Source organism: Geotrypetes seraphini, chromosome 8 (assembly GCF_902459505.1).
Source record: "Geotrypetes seraphini chromosome 8, aGeoSer1.1, whole genome shotgun sequence".
Classification (NCBI taxonomy): Eukaryota; Metazoa; Chordata; class Amphibia; order Gymnophiona; family Dermophiidae; genus Geotrypetes; species Geotrypetes seraphini.
This window is the reverse complement of record NC_047091.1, coordinates 114,308,965-114,335,805: the sequence shown is the minus strand read 5'-3', so window position 1 is coordinate 114,335,805 and position 26,841 is coordinate 114,308,965. Positions and strand designations below refer to the sequence as shown.

At 44.1% G+C, this 26,841-nt stretch overlaps 1 protein-coding gene across 2 annotated transcripts in view; it reads left to right on the top strand.

Moving 5' to 3' along the window:
* Window positions 1-2,650: 2,650 nt before the first annotated feature.
* Window positions 2,651-26,841, top strand: part of ABHD17A (abhydrolase domain containing 17A, depalmitoylase) — a 46,308-nt gene continuing 22,117 nt past the window's right edge. The window contains exons 1-4 of one of the 2 annotated variants that reach the window (XM_033954939.1): window positions 2,651-3,268; window positions 3,363-4,606; window positions 10,671-10,865; window positions 26,450-26,629. In XM_033954939.1, coding sequence (XP_033810830.1) covers window positions 4,287-4,606; window positions 10,671-10,865; window positions 26,450-26,629 — 695 coding nt within the window. In that variant the 5' untranslated portion in view covers window positions 2,651-3,268; window positions 3,363-4,286. The remainder of the gene's footprint in view (window positions 3,269-3,362; window positions 4,607-10,670; window positions 10,866-26,449; window positions 26,630-26,841) is intronic. The other variant, XM_033954940.1, reaches the window with a different exon arrangement.

The following is a 26,841-nucleotide window of genomic DNA, read 5'->3' as shown; positions in this document are numbered from 1 at the left end:
ATAATTCAACCTTTTTATCTCCTTTAAAAACAATTGGCGTTTTTGAGGTATATTAAGACCATTTAACTTCCCAATCTTATCTTATTTCCATTCATTCCTTCAATGAACTTTTCATTTTATTCTCTTTGACTTCCCTATCCTTACAGATCTTACAATTTTTTTTTCTTTTTTTCCCCAAGCCTCCTTAATTCCCCACCCCCTCCACTTCCACCTATCGCATCCAATCTCCCCTTCCCCCTCTACCCCTTCCACCTTCCATCCCTTCCTCCAGGACTTTGTGTGATTCTCTCACCGACCTCAATACACTGATCAAACTTCAAGTTTTCTCCTCTTACTTTCATCATTCATCCATCCCAATCTCCCCCTTCTCATTCATATCCAATCTCATTCATTCATTACTTCTTCTCAACTACTCAAATAAAGATTTTTCATCTCCTTAATTTCAGTCAAATGCCTTGTATCAGAGTCCTTAATCCTGCACCGATCTGGTCATCAACCAGGATTCAAAGTGCCCTTAGATTCCTGCCCCGGTTCCATTTGTTGTTCTTCCTGTTGCCTTTTCTTAGATCCAGCAGAAATCTCCTGCCAGCGGTATCTTTCCAATTTTTGCAATGCTATTGAGCCAGAATCTGGCCTAGTTAATTCCATCAGACCCTCTTTAATTAAATAGTCCTCTGCTTCAGTCACAGTAACAACTTTCTTGTAAGTACCATTATTTGTAATCAAAAGGCCAAATGGAAACAGCCATTTATAATGCAAATTCTTCTGTATCAAAGCTGTGAGAATCAGGCGAAATTCCCTCCTCTTTTGTAGAGTAATGGCAGATAAGTCCTGAAATATCTCAATATTATAAGTCTGCCAAATTACCGTTCCCAGTTCCCTGGCCTTGCGGATCAATCGTTCTTTATCCACAAAATTATGCAGGTATACAATTATATCCCGAGGCTTTTCAGACAATCTGGAACCAGCCATCCTGTGGGCCATGTCTATTTTTACTGTGGCTAGGGAAATTTCTTCTGCGCTCTCAGATGTTAACATAAAAGCAAATAATTCCTGTGCCACTTTCGCAGCGTCTTTATATATCTCAGTGTCAGGGACCCCTCGTATTCTTAAATTCTGCCACCGGGATCTATTTTCCAAATCTTCTATACGATTTACACAGTCTTTCAATTGTTTTTGGGTATCTCCCACCTGACCATCAATAGTTTTCAACAATGTCTCTTGTTCACCAACTTGTCGCTCAGTTTCTTCCACTCATCCCAATAAGTCCGCCAGATCTTGCCTTATTTCTTTTACAGCGTCTTTTATTTTCCCTTTCACCGCAGCTACTTTGCTCTTTATTTCCAGGGCCCACTGCTGAATTCTTCCTTTATGGCCGAAACCGCCAAATCATCATGTTTTCTCCGGGGCAGACCTTCTCCTCTGACACACTTTCCCCCGACTCACTTGACATCCCATGGGCGGTTCCCAGTCCACGTCGGCAGCCACCTCTTTCCTGCACTCCTTCCTGGGTGTAGTTCTCCTTGAGGGGGGGAGGGTTTGCCAGCATATTTTCTCACCGTTCTTTAAAAAATATTTTTTCTTTCCATATCGCTTAAGCTTCACTTAGAGGGGGGTTTGGAAACGCCGAGGTCAGCGCTCCCTTCTCAACCCATCAAGATTAGTGATGTCACCGGAAGTCTCTCGACTTGTGTTCTCTCATACATGTACATAAATCCCTTGAAGACATACCCATGTATATATATTTTTTTTACATGGGCATAAAATGAGATAAACAATGAAAGTTGGCTTGCAGTTTGTAAAGCTTTTTAAATCATATTGAAGTCCATCCATTGGATTCATGAACTGCTTACATTGTAAGGTGACTTGACATGTATTGCAGGACCCACATTTGTAATGACCTGTCTGTTGCTTCTCTTGACTTAATAATGGAGGGTCAAAGCATTTCTTTAAGATTTTGTTGCGTGAAAACGCAATTCTGCCATATTTCTTCCCCTTTTTATTGGCATGGTAATGTGTGCCAAGTTTAGCACCACCAATCCGTTTGAAAAGTTGGATCCTTTGTCAACAGCTTTGATAAAACATTTAAAACTAAAGCATATATGTCTGTGGGATGGAAAATATTAGTGAAAGTGTTCTGGGCGAGAATAGTCAGTTTTAAAATGGCTAGGTAGTGAAAACAGAGACAAGTTAGCCCTCCCCCACTTGTCTCCACTCCATAGTAGACCATATGCAAGAGGATAAAATGAGACTGCTGCCTCTACAAAGTCCATCTTATAAATCCCAACCCTAACCTTTAAAAAAAATTACTTAAATTCCACTCTTTTTTCTCCCAAGAAAACATGTAATTTGACTCACTGTATACTTACACAGAAGTATACAGTACTGAAAATGGTAAATAAACATAATTATGCTTGTTACAGAAAATGACGTGAACCAGCCTTTTGCTTATTGGACTTTTGATTGCCCAAATCAACCCCTTTAACATGATCATGGTTTTTAACATCTGATAACTTGCCCTTTTTAAAACTTCATATACAGTATACTGCAAATAAAAAAAACAAAACACACCACCACTAACACCATCGATATTATACAGTCTCCCAATAATGATATAATGCTGAAATTTTCCAAACAAGGCAGAGCGGGGGGAGGTGTATTTTCCTAGAGCTCAGCTTAATCTCCCAGCGCGCGCCTCGTGCCCTCTCTCTCCTGCTGCCCCCGGAGGGATTGGGCTGCTCGCAGGACGAAGGCGTCACTTCCACTTCGGAGCTGCTGCTTCTGTCACATCCGCCACTTGGAGCCTCTAGGAGAAAGGGAAAGCGGGAGGGAAGGAGAGAGGAGAGGCGCGCGATCAGCCCCGGCGGGACGTGTTGCCGCCGCTGTCGGGGGCCACGCGGCAGCGCCGGCCCTTTAAATCCTTTTAAAGGCGGACTAGCCAGGCCCGATCCGCTTTCCAGGGAGGCTACTGGATCAGGGCACGGTCGAAGCCCGTCTCGGGATCCTTGGCCTCGGTTACACGGGCAGGCAGCAGGTTACATTAGATCGGAGTCCTGGCTTCCGATCCCGGTTGGGACCTGGGGTTTGTTCCCCCCACTTGAACGATATGTTATGGTTGGGCGCAGAAGAGGTAAAATCCCTTGAAAAAATGCGGTTACCTAAGGGATCGATGTCAGCCTGTTTGCTGTATCTCCCCTTCCCTTGATTATGGGTTTGGTTCGGTTTCTTTTTGAATTTCCAGGATAGAACTCTGACTGTGGATCGTAAGGTATTTGGCTTTATATTTTCCTGCCATGTTACTCTCTTTTTTGACATTATCATTAATATTAATATACCAGTTTTCTCCTCTTGTCTTTTCCCAGGCAGTGCCCAACAGGAATAGTCTCTCGCGGTTTTTTAAAGCCTCTCAAGCCCTGATGGTCCTTGAACGAACTATTTTTATTTAAACTCGAGTTAGATTTTTCAAGGCGTTGCTTTTATTTAATTTACACGTATTTATGCTCCAAGGACAAAGAACAGTGTGCTGACAGGGAAGAAAATTAAACAAAGGAGAAAAGGGGACTTGAAATTGTATATTTCCCTCATCTGTGTTTTAACAATAATGGATGTTTAGCCTACTACGGCTGATTCCTGAGGAAATTCTTAATCTATAGCTGGTTAAAATACATTATTATACAGGAACATTAATTGTAAAATGCTCTCTTGTTCATTGGATCTATTTTGAGGGTATTTTAAAACAGGTCTTAAGGCCCTGTATATACAAGTCAGTTAATTCTTGTGGTGATTTGATTGCATATATACATGTCACTGGCATGTATATGTCTTTTCTTACATGCAATGCACATGCATGTAAATTATTTTAAATTTGCCCAGTGGTATAATTCCTGACAGTATTTGACACCCTTTGGGGAAAAATAAGCTTTCTCCACATTTGTAAACTATCTTTTTTTTTTCTTTTCTCCTTGTCTACCACATTGTGTTTTGGGGTTTTATTTATTTTTTTTTTTAAGAAGACACTACTGAGTTTGGCTTTATTTCCTAACTTATTTAAAATCTGAAACTTCCTGCTGTCCAAAACAGTAGAAAGAAATGTTCATATTGCTGGTGGCACTATGAAAGAGGACTGTAGGACTTTTTCCTAATGTAAGACAATGGCTAGTAGATGAGTAAAGTGACATACAGAAATCACACTGATTCAGCAGTTTTTAGAAAGGGTTTTGGGGTTTATTTTCTTTTTTTGCCTTTTTCTTTTGTTCCCTGCAATTTAAATTCTTCTCCTCCCTGCCATGAACGGGCTGTCTGTTAGTGAACTCTGCTGCCTCTTCTGCTGTCCCCCTTGCCCAAGTCGAATTGCGGCCAAACTGGCATTCCTGCCACCAGAACCTACTTATGCCCTGGTCCCAGAGGCAGAGGGAGCCGGGGCTGGAGCTCCAAGCAGCACCAGGGGAGGAAGTGGCATCATGGCTCGCTGGAAGCTCCATCTGATGGAGCGTGCTGACTTCCAGTACACACAGAGGGAGTTGGACATCATGGAGGGGTTCATGACCAAGAGCAGCCGTGGGAACCGGATCGGGTGTATGTACATCCGATGTGTGCCCGGAGCAAGGTAAGGGACTGCAGAAATTCTAAACCAGGTGGCCCAAAGCAGATTTCTCTGGAAGAGATTTTCCATCTTATTCCTGTACTAGAATTAATACACACTCAACTCTGCTAATGCACCCCCCCCCCCCCCTGCTGCCTTGTAGCACTTCCTGCTATTCTACTACTGAGATCCTCACACACACTGCCCATGCAGCCCACTCCTGCCCTGCAGCACCCCCTGCTATTCCAGTACCATACGGCCACATATTGGGATCGACTTCTTGTTGGATAAGTGAAAAGTGAGATAATACGGAAAACAATGGTAACCCCTTAAAAATGCACAGAAAACATACTATATGCATAAAGAACAAGCATATTAAAATATAGTTTATTAACACTAATCAGCTACGGAAAAAACTGCAGAGAAGCATGGTCTCAAAACGAAAATGGTTCCCTTGCTGAAAAAGCAGGGACCAAGGTTCAAAAATTGCTGCACATACTGGAAAAGCATGGTCTCTACTCCAAAACATGGCTTCCTTGAAGCGTGTGAAGCTGGAAAACAGGAAGAGAAGCCGTGTGCTTCTTATCAGCACGGAGGCTCTGTCAGATGTGCTGGATTGTCAGATTATTGAAAGTTGTATAATTGAGACTGTACAGTACTGATAGCATCACACACAAAGCTCTGTCCACACAAACTCGCTTCTGCCCTGCAGCATCCATTGCTTTTTCAGTGTCTTGCTGCTTGCCATTTAAGATCACCTACCTTAGAAATGTGAGGAAATATTTCTTTCCTGAGAGAGTGGAGGATACCCAAAATCACCAACAACCAAAATAGGGGCATAATTGAAGGTGCTTGGAGCCATTCAGAGAGTAGTGGTAGGGATGAGGGAGAGAGATGACGGGCGATGTAAAATAGGTCTGTGAGGACACAGTAGGCAGATGGGACTGAGCAGATTGACTGGGCCAAATGGACCTGATCTGTCAGTACGTATGTGGGCACCTATTTATACAGTCCCAAATGTGGTACTAACAAACATATTTCACTGTTCACAGTAGCCTAAATCTGCAGAAGTGGATGGGGGTAGTAAATCTCTTTCATAATGACCTTGTGGGGACTGATTTTTGGGGGTGGTTATTAAGGTGGGCTAAATGTTGGGCTTTTACTATGCCTTAGTTTACCACAGGAGTGACCAACTGCAGTAACTCGGTTACTATAGGTCAGTCACTCCCACAGTACATGAATAGTTCAACTTAGCAAACTGCGCTGTTCATACTGCTTGGGAGCACTGGGCCTTTAAACCATCTTAAAAGGTCCAGGCAACTAATGATAAATTACCCCTCACAAAACGCCCCCCCTTTCCAAAGAAGCCCCCTTCTGTAGATCCTTGGGCCTACCTTTAGACATCTCTGGGGTTTAGGGGTGCTTCTGCTTCTGTCTGCGCCAGGTTCAAAATGGCACTGCTGACCTCTAATGGTAATATTATACAGCAATGTAATGCACATTATTGTCATTTATCTTGTATTAAGGACGGAATAATGTGTTTTATGTCTCCCAGTTATTGGAACTTGTAACAAATAATTCACATGTAGTAAAGACTGTGACCTGCCAGCATTTGGAGGACTGAGGAAGGGGAATGGGGGAAGGGAGGTAGACAGATGCGAGGCCCAAACCCTGTTGCGGTGGGAGAGGGGGGGACACGAGGCTTCCATTTCAGATGGCCCCTACCATTGAGTCGTCCTGGGCATATTGCTGGTCTTGCTCAGTGGTAGCTATGCCCCTAGTAGATATTCTGAAAGCATGAGGAAGAATCTATTGAAGCTTGAGGCACAGTAGAGTTGGGCAGATAAAATTTAATGCTAAAAAATGCAGAGCTATATTCCATGTATTAAAAAAGGAGGAAGGAAGACCAAACAGCAGCCAGCATGGTTAACGAGTGAGGTGAAGGAAGCTATTAGTGCAAAAAGAGAATCCTTCAGAACAGTGGCATATTAAGGGGGTGAGTGGGGGGGGGCGGTCTGCCCCGGTGCCATGTTGGTAGGGGAGCTGACACCCCTCCTCCTCTCTGCCCCCCCCCACCTCTTCCCTCTGCTCACCATTCGCGTTCCCCTTCCCTGGTACATCTAGTTGTTCACCGCCGCGAGCAACAGCTTCAATGTGCTCCTCACGACCGCATTGTCTTTCCCACGGACATCACTTCCGGGTGCCACACATAGGAAGGGACGTCAGAGGGAGAGCCGACGGAGGTCGTCAGGAGCACATTGAAGTTCTTGTTGCGCGCGGCGGTGAACAACTAGAGGTGCGGGGGGATCGGGGAAGGAGCGCCACCGCACCAGGTGCCTCTTGCTCTTGCTACGCCACTGCATCAGAAAGTGGAAGAAGGATCCGAATGAAAATAATTATAAACGGCACAAGGAATGTCAAGTCAAATGCAAGGTGCTACTAAGGAAGGCGAAGAGAGATCTTGAAAAGAAGATTGCGCTGGAAGCAAAAAATACCCCGTAAAAACATTTTTAGGTATATTAAAAGCAAGAGACCAGGAAGAAAATCGGTTGGACCGCTGGACGATTGAGGGATAAGAGAGGATCTCGGGGAAGACAAGGCCATAGTGGAAATACTGAAAACCAGACTAGGTTGTGGACCTTGAGGACTGGGTTTGAGGACCCATATACTGGGCCTGGTATATGGGGTGAAATAGTTCTGTACACAAAAGAAGAGCAGAACCTGGGATGGTTTTATCTGATAAGGTGGATAAAAAAAATCAGAAAAGACAATGGTAAAAGCCTTAAGGATGTAAAGGGAAAGCAATGACTGGCAGGAAACAGGAAAGAGTACCTTTGTCTGTATCAATTCTCTGGCAAGACATCATTTAGAGTATTATATACAGTTCTGGATACCACACCTTCAAAAATACATAAATAGGATGGACTTACCGGTAGTTCAGAGGTTGACTAATAAAATGGTCAGGGGTCTTTGTCATAAATAATATAGAGATGAGAGCATTGCAGTTACTTTTGAATTCTGTAGCACAGTTGATTACTGGTGCGTCGAGAATAGCTCATATAACACCGATTCTTAAACGATTCCATTGGTTACCAATTCAACATAGAGTGTAATACAAAATATTGCCAATAGTGCATCAGGTACTGTATCGTGTTTCTCCTGTTGTATTGAAGGGATGGTTTGAAATCTGTTGCCCACGAAGAACTTTGAGATCTGAAACAAGCAAGCAGTTAAATTCTAACAAGAGCAGGTCAATAGTACATTCAAAGATTGGAGATGCTATGGTGTCTGTGGAAGGGGTGAAGCTTTGGAACACTCTGGCTGGAACCTTGCGGTTATGTACGTCCAGATTAGGCTTTAAGAAACTATTAAAAACATACTTGTTTGTCAAGGCATTTATGTGATGGGGTTTGACTGAGGTTGAGAGGTGAGGCTTATGGTAGGTCAATGACTTGGTTTATGTACTCTGATGTTATTTCAAGTTATGTATGATTTGCCTTTATGATTACTATGTTTGTATAGTCAAATTTTTGTGTATGGTTTCTATGTGAATCGTGTAGGCTACGGTATATAAACTTTTTAAATAAATAAATCTGCTTTGTTAGAAAGATGGGAAAGTAGAAATATGATACAGATATTTAAATGCCTCTAGCACAGTGTATCGCAAACTGATTGCCATGGCACACTAATATGCCTTCTGAGATTTCAGGTGTGCTGCGACACTGATTGCCTAAAGGACGTGCCTCTCGCAGTGAGAGGCACATCCTGTAGGACGAGAGGCACATCCTGTAGGAAATCAGCCAGCGCAGATGACTCTCCTATTGGCTTGCATCTTTCCTTCTTTCCCCGCACCTCCCGGATCCCTCCACCAAAGCAGGTCGCAGCCAGATGGGCCTCCACACACTTCTTAGTGCCTTCCATCCGGGACAATGGATTTAGTGTGCCCCCAGCCAGAAAGTTTGCGAGGCACTGTTCTAACATAGTTTCTGTCAAGTCAGACATAATTAGGCAAGCCATAAGGGCTAGATAGAAACATGATGGCAGATAAAGGCCAAATGGCCAATCCAGTCAGCCCATCCACAGTAACCATTATCTCTCTCTCTCTCAGGCCCTCTTGAATTCAGACACAATTTCTGTTTCCACCACCTCTTCCGGGAGACTGCTCCACACATCTGCCACCCTTTCTGTAAAAAAGTATTTCCTCAGATTACGCTGGAGCCTATCACCTCTTAACTTCATCCTATGCCCTCTCATTTCAGAGTTTCCTTTCATGCACATTTATATCATGTAGGTATTTAAACAACTCTATCATATCTCCCCTCTCCCACCTTTCCTCCAAAGTATACAGATTGAGATCTTTAAGTCTGTCCCCATACGCCTTATCACGAAGACCACACACCATTTTAGTAGCCTTCCTCTGGACCGACTCCAACCTTTTTATATGTTTTTGAAGGTGCGGCCTCCAGAATTGTACAGAATATTCTAAATGAGGTCTCACCAGAGTCTTGTAGAGAGGCATCAATATCTCCTTTTCCCTACTGACGCCTCTGTATAAGACTGTATAAGGTGACTGTAAAACTCCATGTCATAAAGTTCTGGCTATGTTCTTTAAGGAATATAAGAACTGCATTGTTCTTTCTGATGTGGCGCCAAGTGGGAAGTAGATGATGAAGACAGAAACCTGACCTAAATGCTGGAGACTAAGGCGGCATCCTTCAGAAGTGCCCACAGAGTGTGCTTCTCGTCAGGTGCCTGGGCTCTGGCTGCTAGCTTCGCCTGGCACAAGCTCTAGTTTGCCTATGTGTGCTTTCTCAGGAAGCTGGCCAGTGTGTGAATCTTAGATGCCTACCTCCACAAATATTTATGTGCTTCTCCTATGACTGGAGTTAGGACAGAGTATAAGAAGAACTGAGCTGAGGATGTGAATGAAGCTCATGGGGAAAAGCACAGCACAACTGACCTAAGCCTTGGTCCTGCTTTGAATATCAGAATACCACTGGCACAGGCAATATGTGGGTGAACCAGACCAGGGGCACTAATGGTGGGAGGGAGGCAGTGGGTGAGCGTGAAGGAGGCACATGTTCTGTGATTGGCCCAAAAGCTCTGAAGAGGTGGGAGTTTTGGTTAGTAATGGAGTATTCATCAGTGGAAAAGCTCCATAGTAGGGAACATTTGAGCACAAAGACAGTTAAAATGTCGAAAACTGAGAAGGTCTCCACTAAAAGAAAGAGAGAACTGCCTATACTGGAAATAAGAAGGGTGAAGGAATGTGCTTCTGGGGATGAATAGGGGACCCAGAGCTCATCTGACACACTGACTAGCTCTGTCATTGTTTGGGTGTGTCAGTTGAACATTCAGTCTCTCTCTGAAACTGGAAAAACCTGCTTGTTGCAGAAGAAGGGAGGTCTTCTCTATTGTATAACTCTGTTTTTAACTAGTGCCAGTAGCTGCCATTTGGTACTGGAGTGTTTTTACACTTGCTCAGTCTTCCACAGAGGTGGGGCTCAGACTTTGACCTTTCCTGGAAAAATGATATGTTGATTTGTCTTTAGTGATTCTTAGAATTTTTTTTTTAATTCTTTATTCAGTTTTAACTCTTGCAACAAGTGTACAATATTCAATCAGATAATTCGTACAAATCACTTGACATTCTAACAATTATTGTCAAGTGCATATAAAAAAGACCCCTCCCCCACCCATCCCCACATTAAATATATTCCTATGTAATTCTTAGAATTAACTGACAGGGCTGTCCTTACAGGCAGGTGAACTCCATGTATTGATCCCCATTGTTACAGCCACATGTGAGGGACTCGGCCTTCCTCAGTCAGCACCAGACTAAGGTTCTATATGAGAGTCCCATGCTCCCTGTAGAACTCCCCAGTGCTACAGCCATGTGTGAAAGCCCCACATTTCCTGAAACACTCCACATTCCTATTTCCCTCCCACAGTCACTTCTGCCTCTTAGCTTTCCAATCTAATGCTGTCCCATGGTCACTTCTGCCTGTTAGCACTCTTCAATCTAATGCTGTCCCACGGTCACTTCTGCCTCTCCTGTATGTTATAGGTTCTTTACCTCTCTCAACAGGTTCACTGTTCTCTTCTCACATGGAAACGCAGTGGACCTGGGCCAGATGAGTAGCTTCTACATTGGCCTGGGCACACGCATCAACTGTAATGTCTTCTCCTACGATTACTCAGGCTATGGAGTGAGCACGGGCCGGCCCTCTGAGAAGAATCTCTATGCAGATATTGATGCTGCCTGGCAGGCTTTGAGGACGAGGTAAGACTTATAAACCGTGCACATCTTGCATCCTGGGTCTTGACTTTTTTCATTTATTGTGTACACCACTGTGCACAAGGGTGCAGGAGCAAGAAGAAAAAAATCTCCTCACTTAAAGGGAAGCTCTCTCTTACAGTCCATGATGGAGGGCTCAGATAATGCTAGGCAATATAATAAATTATATTTCATGAACTTTCCTTTTATTTAATTAGTTTTATATCCCATTCTCCCCAAAAAGCTCAGAACAGGTTACAGGTTATACATAATAGTTAAGATGGGTTACAATCTGACATACTTACAATACAATGTGAACATCTTAACTCAACATATATCTAGAAGAAACCAAAAGAAACTGTGGAATGACGATGTTCCTTAATGGACTTTATTTGAAAATGTCAAAGTTCCGAAGGTACACTAAAATCATCCACATAAAAGTAAAGTAATCCACATAAGAGCCTTACAGGACCTAATCCGCTAGAGATGCAGGACCCAATATGGTCCGCGTTTCGCCAAAAAGTCTTCTTCAGGGGTCCTATAAATAATGAGGGGTACGTTAAGAATATATGTAAGTTATGAAGTGGTTATAAAATCTAAGATTGTGAGTGATATCTAACATGCAAAGAATATTGATAATGTGAGATGAAGGATACAGTGATGTGAATGAAACTGATAGTAATGAATTGGTGAAAGACCGTGATAAATATCACCAACATGTGAAGACAAAAAATATATTTGAATCTATGCAAAATGCAGAGAGAAGTGAAAAACTTAATATATTATAAAAAATAATAAGAATTATAAAAATCGTGCTAAATAATTGATCTGTGAACACTTGTGTTTGAGCAAGCTTAAAAGAAGCAAAAACATATATCTATACAGAGGGTCTAGTTCCAGTATTCATTTCTTACTTTTCACAGTCTGGTTACAATTTGACATACGTACAATATAATGTGTGCATCCTAATTCAACATATACAGAGGAACAGGTTCCAATATACATTTCTTTTAATTTCTCATATGGTAAATGGGAGTTTTGGGCAGACTTTATTTCCTCAGAATCTATCAAGTAGTAGATTTAAAACAAACTGGAGAAAATATTTCTTCATACAACATGTAATCTCTGGAATTGTTGTCGGAGAATGTGGTGAAATCAGTTAGTGGGGTTTATAAAAGGTTTGTGGTCTGTCCCAGTATGTCTGTTATGCATGTAAGTCCAGGCGGTATATTAAGATATTAATAAACATAGTATAGCCTGCAGCCCCTCCCCAACCTGCTGTTCTCTTGCATCTCTCAGCAGCTATCTCGACAAAAAGGACATGCCAAGCCAGTCCTGGCTTTAATCACTGCCTGTCTGGATTGGCTCTTGGGATTTATTTCTGAAGTCTGGCAGTATGGTTTGACACCATCAGGGGAACAGTTTTTGAGATCTGACCAGTGGCAGACTGACCATTGGTATAGTAGAGCAGTGCCTGAGGGTCCTTAGCAGTAGGGGAGCCCACTGTTCTCTAGCTTCCATCTAATGCAGTCACTTTGATAGGTGGTTAGGGGCCCATAGAGTCCAGAACACTGTCAGTCTGCCCCAGGATCTGGCATAGGGATTAGAGTGACCTGTCATGTCTAGTAATCTATTCTAGGATGTGCATTCATTTGAAATGACATTTCCCATTACATTTAATTTCTTACCCAAAATAACAGGAAAATATCAGAAATTTTATTTTTCTCCATGTCATCAATCGTGTACCCTGTTGCTCAAGAAAGGGACCTGTTGAAGAAAAGGGTGCTGTATTCCCTATATTTCCCCCAAAACAAAAAAAAAATAATTTAAAAAACCCCCAAATAAAACAAGAAAAAAAAATCTTATGGACAACATGGGACACTAAACAAAATAAACAATTTTGACTTGTGCATCCCTAGTATATACCTCAGTAGCTGACCCCTGTGCTTCTAATACTTACGATAGTTTGTTGCTGGTGATCCCTGTCACCTGAGGTGAGTACCCTGAAGACGCCTGCCTCTCTTAATGTCATTTTATTTTCTCCAGTGAGCAGTGGTTATCTCTCTCTGCTGAAGGGCTGCTGGCTGCACAGATGCATCCTGTTTGCACGGCCTGAAATGGCCTCTTCCTCTTGGCTATTTTCTAGGCTCTGTCACCTCCTCCCACAGGTCTTCTTCCAACCCCATTTGCTGACATTTCAATTTTAAATATGCTGGCTCTGGTGACCAGGAAAGAGTAGGGTTACCATATGGCTGCAGAAAAAGGAGGACAGATTGAAACATTCGAGTTTTACTTTCATTGAAAGCAATGGAAGTAAGTAGGACAGATTGAGACATGTAGGTTTTACTTCCATTGAAAGCAATGGAAGTAAAACCCAGATGTCTCAATCTGGCCTTCTTTTTCTGAAAATTATTCACATTTTATACCTTAAGCAAATCATTCAAGACCTCAGCGGTACCGCTGTGTGTAATACGTGTTCACACATAGACTAATGGCACCCAGATCGTCATCGATCACTTTATTTTTTATTTTAAATATTTAAATATATACTTTATGTTAAAACTTTATTTTAAATATTATTTGTTTAATTATTTAAAGTTAATACGGTACTCATCTTTAGTATCAACCCGGCTAGGGGGGATCAAGTTCTGACAGAACTATGTTTCGCCGTAGCTGTCTCAAGGAAGTTCCCCTTATGCAGCGGAGTTAATTATCCTCACATTGCAGTTTTCTGGAGCCATATGGTAACCATAGGGAAGAGGAATCTATCAAAAATTGCTTTCCAGCCTATTAATGAGAAAAATATACGCCTAAGTATTTATTGCTTAGATATCTTTATGGCCCTTTTACTAAGCTGTATTAGAAAATGGGCTTAGCTTGTCCTTTCATGGACCTTTCCAATGCACTAAGCCCAATCTAGTGCAGCTGTCAAAAAGGGCTTTTTTTATTTTATTTTTGGTCACACAACTATTGTTAGCATTAATTACCATATTTTTTGCTCCATAAGATGCACTTTATCCCAGGACAAGCAGGCAGCATATTCTTGACTGATGGGTGACGGCACCGACGGAGCCCCAGTACGGACAATTTTAGAGTGATTGCACTCTAAGAACTTTAGAAAGTTCTAGCTCGGCCGCACCGCGCACGCGCGAGTGCCTTCCCGCCCGACAGAGGCGCGCGGTCCCTCAGTTTCTTAGTTTCCGCGGAGCTAAGAAGACGCGTTTTCAACGGCTGTTGAAATTTTTTTCTCTTTGCCTTCCCGCTCGCGTAAACTTTTGATTATTTAATCTTATTTCTTTTCTTTTTTACTATTTTGTAAAAAAAAAAAAAAAAAATCCTTCATTTTTTCTTTAATTTAATCTTTCCCCGGCGGGGCCTTCTGCCACCATCGAAGCCTCGGCCTTCGATTTGGCTGAAGCCGTTTTTCCTTTCATGCCCCCTCAACCGGGTTTTAAAAAGTGCCAGCGGTGTGCTCGGCCTATATCTCTCACGGACCCACACAACTGGTGTTTACAGTGTTTGGGTCCTGAGCATCAGGCCTCTACTTGCACCCGCTGTGCCACTCTAAAAAAACGGACATTAAAAAATCGCCAAATCCAGCAGCGATTATTGTTCGGTGCCGAGATGTCCGACCCCGTTCCATCGACTCCAGCTTCGGCACCGATTCAGTCGGCACCCTCTTCTTCGACGCCGCGTGATTCCGCACCGGCGTCTCACCAGTCAGGTAAGCCGGCTAAGAAGCCTTCCCCGCTGGAGCGTCCTCCGGTCTCGAGTGCAGTGAGTCCAATCCTGCCGACTGTGAGACGCCAGCGGAAGCGTTCCGCCCCTATAGAGGTGAGTCCCTCGACATCGGGCTCCTCATCTCCGGGGCGTCGAACGGCACCGCAGGTACCGCAGAAGAAAAAGGCGGTACCGGTGCCATCCCTTGATGACCGCATCACGGCCATCCTTCAGGTGCAGCTTAAGGACCAATTGAAACAGCTCCTTCCTGCTATCCTGGCTCCGAACCTTCCGGTGCCGGTCCGCACCGAGCTACCGGTACCGATTGTGGAACAGCCTGTGTTACCTGCTTCCACTATTTCGGTACCGCTTCAACTAACCTCATCGGTATCGATGCCAGTTCTTGCACCGGAGCCGAGAGCTCACCATCAATCGGTGCAGACTTCGGCACCGGTGCGACCGATAACATCTCCTGACTCGATATCGATGAGGTCGGGTAAGTCATTACACAAAACCCGACACTTACAATCATCGACACCGGAGTCTCGGGACCATACTCCCCATGTCAGGGATCCTGATCTGTGGGGAGACTCAGAGGAACCCTTTCTTTCTGAAGGCGAATGTTCCTCAGAGGAGGAGGATTCAACTGTCCCTGACCCATCCTCCAAACAAGTCACTTCCTCTTTCTCCTGCTTTTTGAAAGAGATGTGTGACTCCTTATCCATTCCTTTGGAGGCTGAATCCAAAAAGTCCAAAGCTTTTTTGGATGCCCTTGATTTTGACCAGCCTCCAAAGGAATTTTTGAAACTCCCTCTTCATGACATCTTGAGGGAGACTTTCTATAAGAATTTAGAGACTCCTTTAACTGTCCCAGGGGCCCCACGTAAACTGGATTCTCTATATAAGGTAATTCCCATTCCTGGGTTCGACAAACCTCAACTTCCACACGAATCCTTAACTGTCGAATCCACCCTTAAAAAATCTTCAGGAGCCAGTGTATATGCATCGGTACCTCCTGGCAGAGAAGGTAGAGCCATGGATAAATTTGGTAAGAGGCTCTACCAAAATGCTATGTTAGCAAATAGAGCTAGCAATTATGCTTTTCATTTTTCTTTTTATTTGAAGCATCTCCTTACCACCATGGCTTCCTTCGAAAAGTACCTTCCTTCACGAAAACATCACTCCTTTCATACCTGCTTGTCGTCTCTTTTTCAATTACGTAAGTTCATGGTTAGATCCATATATGACACCTTTGAACTTACATCCAGAGCGACAGCAATGTCGGTGGCTATGCGTCGCCTGGCCTGGCTTCGGGTATCCGACCTTGATGTTAATCATCAGGATCGGTTAGCCAACGCCCCTTGCCTAGGGGATGAGCTCTTTGGGGAATCCATGGACTCAACCACACAAAAGCTCTCTGCTCATGAGACACGCTGGGATACCCTGCTTAAAAATAAAAAGAAGCCTCCTCCACCAAAACCATATAGGCAGCAGTCGGCCTATCAACGCCGCTTCACAGCTCGGCCATTACCTACCACTGCTCAACAACCCAGGCGTCAAAGGCAGCAACAACGTCAACCTCCCAGACAGCAGCCACAGCAGCAACCTGTGAAACTACCTCCTCAGCAGAAGTCACAGCCCTTTTGACTTCATTCTCCACAGTATAGCCAGTATTCCTATTCCTGCTCTCCTGCCTCAACCTATAGGAGGTCGACTTTCTCTGTTCCTCAGCCGATGGGAAGTTATCACTTCGGACCAATGGGTCCTCAACATCATCCGCCACGGCTACTCTCTCAACTTTCAGACTCTTCCATCCCAAAACCTGCCAAAAGAGTCTGCTTTGAACAGTCCTCAATCTGCCCTCCTCATTCAGGAAGTTCAATCCCTCCTTCTTCTAAACGCTATAGAAGAAGTTCCTCAAGATCAAAAAGGGCAGGGATTCTACTCCCGTTATTTTCTAGTCCCCAAAAAAACAGGAGATCTCAGACCAATTTTGGATCTCCGCGATCTCAACAAACACCTGGTAAAAGAAAAATTCAAGATGCTTTCTTTAGCCATCCTTTATCCTCTTCTCAATCAAAACGACTGGCTATGCTCCCTCGATCTCAAAGAGGCATACACTCACATACCGATCCATGTAACCTCAAGACAGTATCTCCGTTTCATGATCAGTCATTGTCATTACCAATACAAAGTGCTGCCCTTCGGCCTTGCCTCCTCTCCAAGGGTCTTCACCAAATGTCTCATTGTGGTAGCGGCATTTCTACGCTCTCACCACCTCCAGGTCTTTCCTTACCTGGACGACTGGTTAATCAAGGCCACATCCGCTCAAGCAGTTCTACTGGCCACCAACCAAACCATCTTGTTTCTACGAATTCTGGGGTTCGAGATCAATCTACCCAAATCTCATCTCATCCCCACTCAGAGACTTCAATTCATTGGAGCGATCCTGGACACACTCCTCATGAGAGCTTTCCTACCATCCAATCGTCTTCAGACCCTTCAGTCTCTATGTCAGCAGGTGCTTTCACTGCCTTCCATCTCAGCCAGGCAAATGATGGTACTCTTGGGGCACATGGCATCTACAGTTCATGTCACGCCCCTCGCACGTCTTCACCTGCGCACTCCTCAATGGACCCTTGCTACTCAGTGGTCCCAAGCGACGGATCCTTGCTCACGACACATATCTGTGACATCATCTCTTCGTCAGTCTCTTCAATGGTGGTTGGTATCCTCAAATCTATCCAGAGGTCTTCTGTTCCATCAGCCTCCTCATCAACTAGTCATCACCACCGACGCCTCTCTTTATGCATGGGGAGCTCACTTGAACGAGTTCCAGACTCAAGGTCTTTGGACAGCCCAGGAAAAGAAGCATCAAATCAATTTCCTGGAACTCAGAGCGATGTTTTATGCCCTCAAGGCCTTCCAACATCTTCTCTTTCCTCAGGTCCTTCTGTTGTGCACAGACAATCAGGTTGCGATGTACTACATCAACAAACAGGGTGGGACAGGCTCTCGCCTTTTATGCCAAGAAGCCCAAAAGATCTGGAATTGGGCCATAGATCACCATCTCTTCCTGAAAGCTATCTACATTCAGGGAGCACAGAATTCTTTAGCGGACAAACTCAGCAGAATTCTCCAGCCCCACGAGTGGACACTCGATCCTGTAACTCTGCAGTCTATCTTCACTCAATGGGGCACTCCTCAGATAGACCTCTTTGCAGCTCCTCACAATCACCAGCTGCCCCTATTCTGCTCCAGACTTTACTCTCCTCACCGTCTGGCAGCGGATGCTTTTCTCCTAGACTGGTCGAATCTGTTCCTATACGCCTTCCCTCCTCTGCCTCTAATGTTGAGAACCTTATTCAAGCTCAAGAGGGAACGAGCCACAATGATTCTGATTGCTCCGAGGTGGCCCAGGCAACATTGGTTCTCCCTTCTACTTCAACTCAGTTCCAGGGAACCTTTTCTTCTTCCTCTGTTTCCTTCTCTGCTTACGCAACAGCAGGAAACCCTTCTACATCCCAACCTCCAGTCTCTGCACCTGACAGCTTGGTATCTCTCGGGCTGACATCTCATGATACTCTTTTATCTCAGCCTGTTCGTTCCATTCTGAATGCCTCCAGGAAACCAACCACTCTGCAATGTTACCATCAGAAGTGGACGAGATTTTCCTCCTGGTGTCTTCTTCATCATCTTGATCCAACTTCTCTGGCAGTGGAGACATTGTTGGATTATTTGCTTTCTTTGTCTGACTCTGGCCTTAAGTCCTCTTCCATCAGAGTCCACCTCAGTGCCATTGCAGCTTTTCATGAGCCAGTCCATGGAAAACTTCTCTCAGCTCATCCCCTGGTATCCAGGTTCATGCGAGGGCTTTTCAATGTGAAACCACCTCTTAAAGCCCCTCCTGTTATCTGGGATCTCAATGTGGTTCTTTCCGCCTTAATGAAGCCTCCATTTGAACCTTTGGCTACCTCTCCTTTCAAGTTTCTCACTTGGAAAGTGCTTTTCCTTATTGCTCTTACATCTGCCAGGAGGGTCAGTGAGCTTCATGCACTGGTCGCAGATCCACCTTTTACGGTTTTTCACCATGACAAGGTGGTTTTGCGTACACATCCAAAGTTTCTCCCTAAGGTTGTCTCTGAATTCCATCTCAACCAATCCATTGTTCTACCTGTTTTCTTTCCAAAACCTCATTCTCATTCTGGAGAACAAGCTTTACATACTTTGGATTGTAAAAGGGCTCTGGCTTACTATCTAGAGCGTACGAAACCCCACAGATCAGTTCCCCAACTTTTTCTGTCCTTTGATCCAAATAAATTGGGACGTCCCGTTTCTAAACGTACGTTGTCTAATTGGCTGGCAGCGTGCATTTCATTCTGTTATGCTCAGACCGGACTGACACTGGAAGGTTCTGTCACGGCCCATAGAGTCAGAGCAATGGCAGCTTCTGTAGCTTTCCTCCGTTCCACTCCTATTGAGGAAATCTGCAAGGCTGCTACTTGGTCCTCAGTTCACACTTTTACATCTCATTATTGTCTGGATGCTTTCTCCAGACGGGATGGACACTTCGGCCAATCTGTTTTGCAAAATTTGTTTTCCTAATGGCCAACCTTCCCTCCATCCCTCTTTTTGTTAGCTTGGAGGTCACCCATCAGTCAAGAATATGCTGCCTGCTTGTCCTGGGATAAAGCACAGTTACTTACCGTAACAGGTGTTATCCAGGGACAGCAGGCAGATATTCTTGCGTCCCACCCACCTCCCCGGGTTGGCTTCTTAGCTGGCTTATACTAACTGAGGGACCGCGCGCCTCTGTCGGGCGGGAAGGCACTCGCGCGTGCGCGGTGCGGCCGAGCTAGAACTTTCTAAAGTTCTTAGAGTGCAATCACTCTAAAATTGTCCGTACCGGGGCTCCGTCGGTGCCGTCACCCATCAGTCAAGAATATCTGCCTGCTGTCCCTGGATAACACCTGTTACGGTAAGTAACTGTGCTTTTTCCCCCCCAAAAGAGTGGGTGGAAATAAGGATCGAATACTCCCCCCCGGGTATCTTTTTTCCATTGCTTTTATGGGCAGGAGCTTTCCATGCTCCTGCCCTTCCCTCCGTAAACCGCTGCCTCCTGATGTCTTCCGACAGCTGCAGAGTGATGCAGAAGGCAGGCACGAGCTTTTTGCGGTCTGCCTGGTCCCGCGCTACTCTCAGAATAGCTTCCATCAGTTCTCACGGGACGCAAAGCTATTCAGAGAGCAGCGCAGGACCAGGCAGGCCGCGAAAAGCTCATGCCTACGTTTTGCACCGCTCTGCAGCTGCCGGAAGACATCAGGAGACAGCAGTTTACGGAGGGAAGGGCAAGAGAATGCAAAGCTCCTGCCGATAAAGCACAATTTTAAAAAAGTACCAGGGGAGGTGGGGTATGGAAGAGACTGCCAGTGATACTGTGCTGTGGTGGTAGAAGAGACTGCTAGTGATACTGTGCCAGGGGGAGAGGGGAGTGGAAGAGACTGCCAATGATACTGTGGGCCAGCAGCACACCAGTTGTTTTTCAAAAACATATGTTGGCTTGTTCCAGCTACAAGTCACTGACATGTGGCAGCATTGGATTTCCTAAAGCACAGGGCCCCAGTGGTCTCTCCAATATTTTTTACTTTGTAATAAAAAAAGTTGTTTTAAGAGGCTATACTCTTTTACTTTAATATTTTTGACGAGTTTCTACTGTTACTTTACTGTTGCAGCCTAATCCCTGGTAAATAGACCCCTTTTTTCATACAGAAAAGAACCCAGTGCCAAGTATAATGGGGAGCATTTCCTGAATTTTAAAGGGTGAAAAACTTTGGGGCTGCGGCACAAAGGGGCCTTTGCATCCCCTTAGGTAGGTCTTTCCCACCTCTAAGGTCACTTTGCCATGGCTGGAAAATGGCTATTTTTTTCATATTCTGATTTAGTGGCTCCTGGACCGTGAAGCACTGGACCTATACGAGCTGCAGCTGGTTAGAAGTCAGAAGGCTCTTGGCCTAGAAGACCTGGGTGAGAGGTTCTTGGAAGGTCTCTAGAGCTGGCCTCAGGCTATAGCACTGCAGCTCCCCCAGTCCCATAGTAGCAGAGCCTCTTTCCTCCTCCCCCTTGGAAGGGATAGCGATAGCCCAAAGATATCCTATGCCTTGCTTCTTTTTTTTTATAATGGGAGACTGACTATATAATAAAGAAACTACCAGTGTGGAGAAAATGAATAACTCATTAGCTGTACGCTCAGAGAAATGAAACTCTGAAGAGGGGGTGAGAACCTCCTCTTGGGGTAAGAGTTTACCATCCAATCATTGCATATGTTTCATGAAAAAACACTCTCTGAACACTGGTAAAACATGTATTGATAATTAGACTTGCTTGTAAGGCTGGCGTAAATATTCAAATTTCTTATGCCACAAATCTCACTGGATTGCTAGTTTGGAACACTTATCTTGTAAGTATAGCTCTCAGGGGTCTCAACGCGGCCCCGTTTCGTGTTCTGCTTCAGGAGACCCAGAAACACTTAATTGAACGATGTACTCATTGAGACTCTGTACAACAGTAACAGCTTTCCATGAGAAAATCTAAAATACAAAAATTTAAATCAGAACCACACAAACCGTAGAAAAATATACTTAAATAGTCTACGCTGTGGGAAAAGTTAATGTCTTATTGGCAAAGATGAGGCGGGAAACACAAGAAAATTCAAAAAAGTACATACCAATTGCAAACTTCCAAAGTTCCAAGCAACAGAGAGCCCTGCCTGCCTCACCCAATTTAAAGCAAAGGGGAGGGAGGGGGAGGGGAGCTCTGTATGCAAACGTGATGACATCATAACGTGAAAAAAGTTACAGCTGTGGGTGAACAACTGTCACTGTAAATAAAGATGATTGAAAAGATGAAAAAAATGTAAAAAATGTAAAAAAAATGTAAAAAATGCTTCTTTTTTTGGCAGCCTCCTCCTTCATCATGTGCCCAGAGGTTTAGGTTCAATCAGATGCAAGCTGGCAGTGCCCTACTGTTCTGTGGCCATGTCTGGGTGGCCAATCTATTACAGGACTGGCCCCTCCCACATCCAAATAGTCTTGTTCTGGGCGTTTCGGACTTGGATTAAATTTTGGTCGAAAATGTGGTATAAAGATAGACATCCTGGTAGTCTGGGCGCCCCAATGCCTGCCTGCCTACCTGCCAACCACTAGGCCTGCCTGCCTACCTACCTTGCTGCCACTAGGCCTGCCTGCCCTGTGCTCTGTCCCAGCCTACCACAAGAGGGGGGATAGAGCAGGGTAGTGGGACAGGGTACACCATTTGATTCAGAATTTTTTTTTCTTGGCTTTTCCTCCTCTAAATCTAATGTGCGTCTTATGGTCAGGTGCGTCTTTTGGGGCGAAAAATACAGTAATTGATTTGATTTACCACCTTTTTGAAGGAATTTGCTCAAGGCAGTGTACAGCAAGAATAGATTAAACATAAGCAATAGATAATTACAGCAGAAAAAAAATTTTTCAGATTACAATACAAAGTATGGCATGGTATGTTACATTACAATGTCAACAATGTTAGTGTGCAGCTATTTAAAACAATTAACATGGGAGCACTTACTGCCTCCCATTTAGGAACGCTAAGAGTTCCTGTGTTACACATAACCATGGCAGTAATGTTAGCATTCTAGGTGATTAGTGCATCCATGCCTGTTCACCATCTCTGACACATCCTGTCCAGAAAAAGGTTAAGAGAAAATAAATAACACAAGTTTAGCAGGCGCAGATGGGAAAACTAATGCAGGACACTGAGTTAGGCCTTTTTGTCTGCATTAGGCGTGTTTTAACACCTAACACAGCCTAGTAAAAGGGTCGCTATGTTTTTAAATTTTTCTTCGTAAACTAATTTGATCAAGCTTTTGTTGTTAAAATTGGTACATATGCAGGGGCATTTTAGAAAGGACACCCAATTCAGAACATCACAAATGTTCTAAAATAGTATAAGTTGGCTGTTAAAAATAGGTTGTTCTGCCACAGTTCTACTCTGGAGGATAAGTAGATGATTACAGTGAAATCCCAAAATGTTTTTAAAAAATTGTACAGTAGACTCTGTTATCTGGCACCCATGGGGATTGGTAGATGCCGAATAAATGTAGTTTCTGGTTGCTTGAGAGTTACAATTAAAAATAGGCCTAACTACCGTATATACTAGTGCTGCCCAATTCTCGATTCGAATCAATTCAGCGATTTGAATCAGTTCAATTTTTAAAAAATCAGCCTCCCAATTTTATGACCGACCCTTCCCCCGTGCCTTCCTAAAGCAGGAGTGGCAGCGCTGCCTCTTGCTGGCTGTCCACTGCCGCTGCCACTCCTGCTTTAGGGGGTGAGGGTCAGTCGGGAAGTGTTGCATAGGCCTTTGCAGCGTCCTCCGGCTTCCCCCCTGGCCTCCCTGTTTTACCTTTAACTAATACGGCAACCTGTTTTTGATCAAGTGACCAATGCCAGTTCCAGCATTTAAATCCCTCTTTTTTCGCACCGTTTTCACTTTCGTTTTCATAGCGCTCAGCCGAACATGCTAGTTCAGCTTTGCTCAAGGTAAGGACGCCTTCCCTATATTATCTACCAGTCTCCCAGCTTTTATTTCTTGGCTTGGTAACCTTACTTTTTTCTTTTCAGCGTTATAGCTCAATGAACAGTGTTTTTCAACCGAGGTATTTATTTTCTGTGATGTCCCAGCGTATAGTTTTACTTTCTGGTTTACCTTGGGCATTTTTATTCGTTCTGGTACCGGCACTATTTTCTAATCAGTCTAACTCATTGTCCTGTCTGGTTTGTTTTTCCCGATGGTCGAGTTTTGTTTTTTATAGATTTTTGTTTTTGACTCCGTTCCCACTAAGGCACCTTCTTTCTTTAATTATACTCACTGCTTCATTTGGTCCGTTTAGCTTTCCTTCCGCTTAATGTATAATTGTACAAGTTACTCTGTTTTGCTCTGCTGGTTCACTGATTCCATATCTCACAATGTTAGTTTTTACAGTTTGTATTTTAAGGCTCGTTCATCTGCTAGTTTCCACTCTGTCTGGTCGTTTAATATTACGTTTTCCACAGACTGCATGGACATTTCATCTGGTCTTGTGTTATATACACTTCAGATTCCATTTTTACACCATGTACATTTGTGTTTTTCAATTATGTATTTACATATTTTGTAACATATGGGTTTATCTCATATTTCATATCATTTAATGCTGGCCATTGATTTTAGTATTGAGTTTGCTACAATTTACTGGTTAGAGGCTATAAAAGGGGTGAAGAGGCTATAAATTAAACCCACCAGGATGTTTGAAAAAAAAAACACCCAAATTGGGCAGGAAAATTGAATCGAATCGAAAAATTGATTTAATAGGCTGAATCTAATTTTTTTTCCTGAATGGGGCAGCACTAGTATATATATTACTTGAATATAAACCAAGATTTTTGGACCAAAAAATGGGGGTTCCTGCTTATATTCAAGCCCCCCTGAAGACCACGGTCACTGCTGTCTTCCAAACTGCCCCCCTCCCCAAGGCCACTGACATTGCTACCCTCCACTCTGACCCCACCCTCGAGGCTACCAGCACTGCTCTCCTCCACTGCAAATCCCCTGTCCCCCAATGCCACCGGCGCTGCTCCTTCCCTTCGCAACCAAGATGATCAGTGCTGCTGTCTACCTCCTCCCCCTCTGACCAGCACTGTGCTTACCATACATGTGCCGGTGCTGAAAGAGCCTGCCGCCGATGTTCTGTGCTGGGCCTTGAGTATCTGTGCATGCTGAAAACCTTCCAGCTCCCGCCTTCTCCAAGAATCTCATGAGAATCTTGGAGAGGATGGGAGCCAGAAGGCCTTGAGCCATGCGCAGATGCTCAAGGCTCCGCAATAACCCGGCGTAAAACATTAGGCTCTTTCAGCACTGGCACACATATGGTAAGCACATTGCCGATCAGTGGAAAGAGGAGGTGGACAGAAATGCTGATCATCATGGTCACGAAGGGAGGAAATTAGAGCCCGTAGCCTCTGGGGGGCTGGGGGAGAGGGGAGTTTGCAGTGTAGAATAGCAGTGCTGGTGGCCTCAAGGGGGTTGGAGTGGAGGGTAGCAGCACCAGTGGCCTCGGGAGGGGAGATAGCAGCACTGGAGGTCTCAGGGTGGTAGTTTGGAGTGGAGAGTAGCAGTGAAGGTGGTCTTGGGGGGGGGGGGGGTTGCCAGTTGTTGAGAGTGCCGGTTAATTGGAATTCTACTGTATATGAAAATGAGAAAGCCTCAGCATTTCCACTCATCAGACAAAGCAAATGGGGGTTAAATGGAGAATCTTATCGTTGGCTAAACTTAAAACAAATTGTGTCACAAAAACTAATAGGACAAAAAAGCCAATATTGGCTGAAAAACTCCTATGTTGAAAAAATGTAATATACTATTTGTTAATCAGTTCAGAAAATATAGCTGTGTCCCACTGGACCTGCACCACATCTGTAATAATGTCTACACTATGCCAAACAAATTTGAAAAAAATAGCTTAGTGCACTGTACAGTCCAATCCAGTAGAGCTCAACAAGGGTCCCTTGTTTCATAAAGCGCTGCAGCTTTCTCCCTTTTATGCACAATTTTCTAAAACATTTCGGATTTTGCTGTAACCACCCACATGTCTTTCAGAATAGAATTGTGGCAGAATTGTTAACTTGTTTTGCCATTACTGCTTTTTCTTTTTGCATAGTTGACTGGGAGGGTTCAGAGAGACCTATCAGACACATAGTGCATGCTGACACCAACCCTCCCCACTATGCTGACACTGGCAGATCTGGTTACTGATAACCCTTCCTGAAGTGTTTCAGTGGCCTATAATCTCAGTTTCAGTGGTGGAATTGCTACGTTCTAATCAAAATTTTATTTAAAACATTTATACTCTGCTTAACTCCTAAGCAGCTCACAATAAAAACATGCATAAAAACTGGACAGACATCAACATCAGATAAATCAATGCGAGGTTAAAAACCCACACGTTTTATAAATTTCATGAACAATTTGCTAGACTTCAGATTATGACCATGATGCAGGACTGTCAGACGTATGGCCAGCTTGCTGAGGTCATTTATCCACCCACTTCCTGTCCTTTAACTCCCACCCCAACCTTACCCTTTACATGCAAGTGAGAATGGAGCTCAGCAGGTGCTCTTTTATCTGTGCCAGGGGTGGACTGACAGTGATATGTGCCCATAACTACCTATTAAAAATGATTAAACTAGATCAGTGTTCCCAAACTCATGGCCCGGGGGCCACATGGGGCCTGCCAGGTACTATTTTGAGGCCCTCAATATACCAATTAGGAGCTGCTTTGACAAGCAGCTCCTGATAGGCAAGGCCCGACTTTAGTGCAGGATGAAGCGATCGGAGCATACAGCGAGTGATTTCCTTCACTCGCCAGTGCTCCGGATGTTCTCTCCAGCTGTCATCTTCTGGTCAGCGGTCAGAAAATACCGCGAATGACTGGGACCGCAAACCGCCGACCGCGAATGACCGGGGAACACTGTATATTTAACAAATAAGACATAAATGTACTGAAACAGGAGGATCAAGGGTTGGGCAAAAGTAAAAAATACATCAATATAAAATAAAAAAAGGGTAGTAAGAGGGGAAGGAGAAAAAGAAGGGGAAGTCGCTTCTTAGAGAAGGAAACTTGAAACTTAATTGCTAGTTCTAGAGTAAAGTGGTCCAGAAACAGAATTCAGACTTCAATGGTGTAATTTTGTACACAAACTCTATCAAACCTGTCCAGACCATTTCTGCCCAGCACACGCCTTGGATTGCAAATTCTTGCTGTGGTTGTGATACTTGGAAATTTGTCTCTTTCCCAGGTATGGAATCTGTCCTGAGAATATCATCTTATATGGGCAAAGTATTGGCACCGTGCCAACTGTGGATCTGGCATCAAGATATGAGTGTGCTGCTGTCATCCTTCATTCCCCACTCACCTCTGGAATGAGGGTGGCCTTCCCAGACACTAAGAAGACGTATTGTTTTGATGCATTTCCTAAGTAAGTTTTCAAGTGGCTAGAGGAGGAAGAGGTAACATAAGTAATCTGCAAACACAAGGGGTCTCTGGCAGTTTGACGAGCAGCTGTTAATTGCTGGAGGTGTACCTGTAATCACAGGTTGTAACAGTGCAGGGATTATGAAGAACCTTGTTGAGGAATGCTTGTTGCACTGCTGGTGCCTGTGATTACTCACACACTGGTTTGTGAGTATG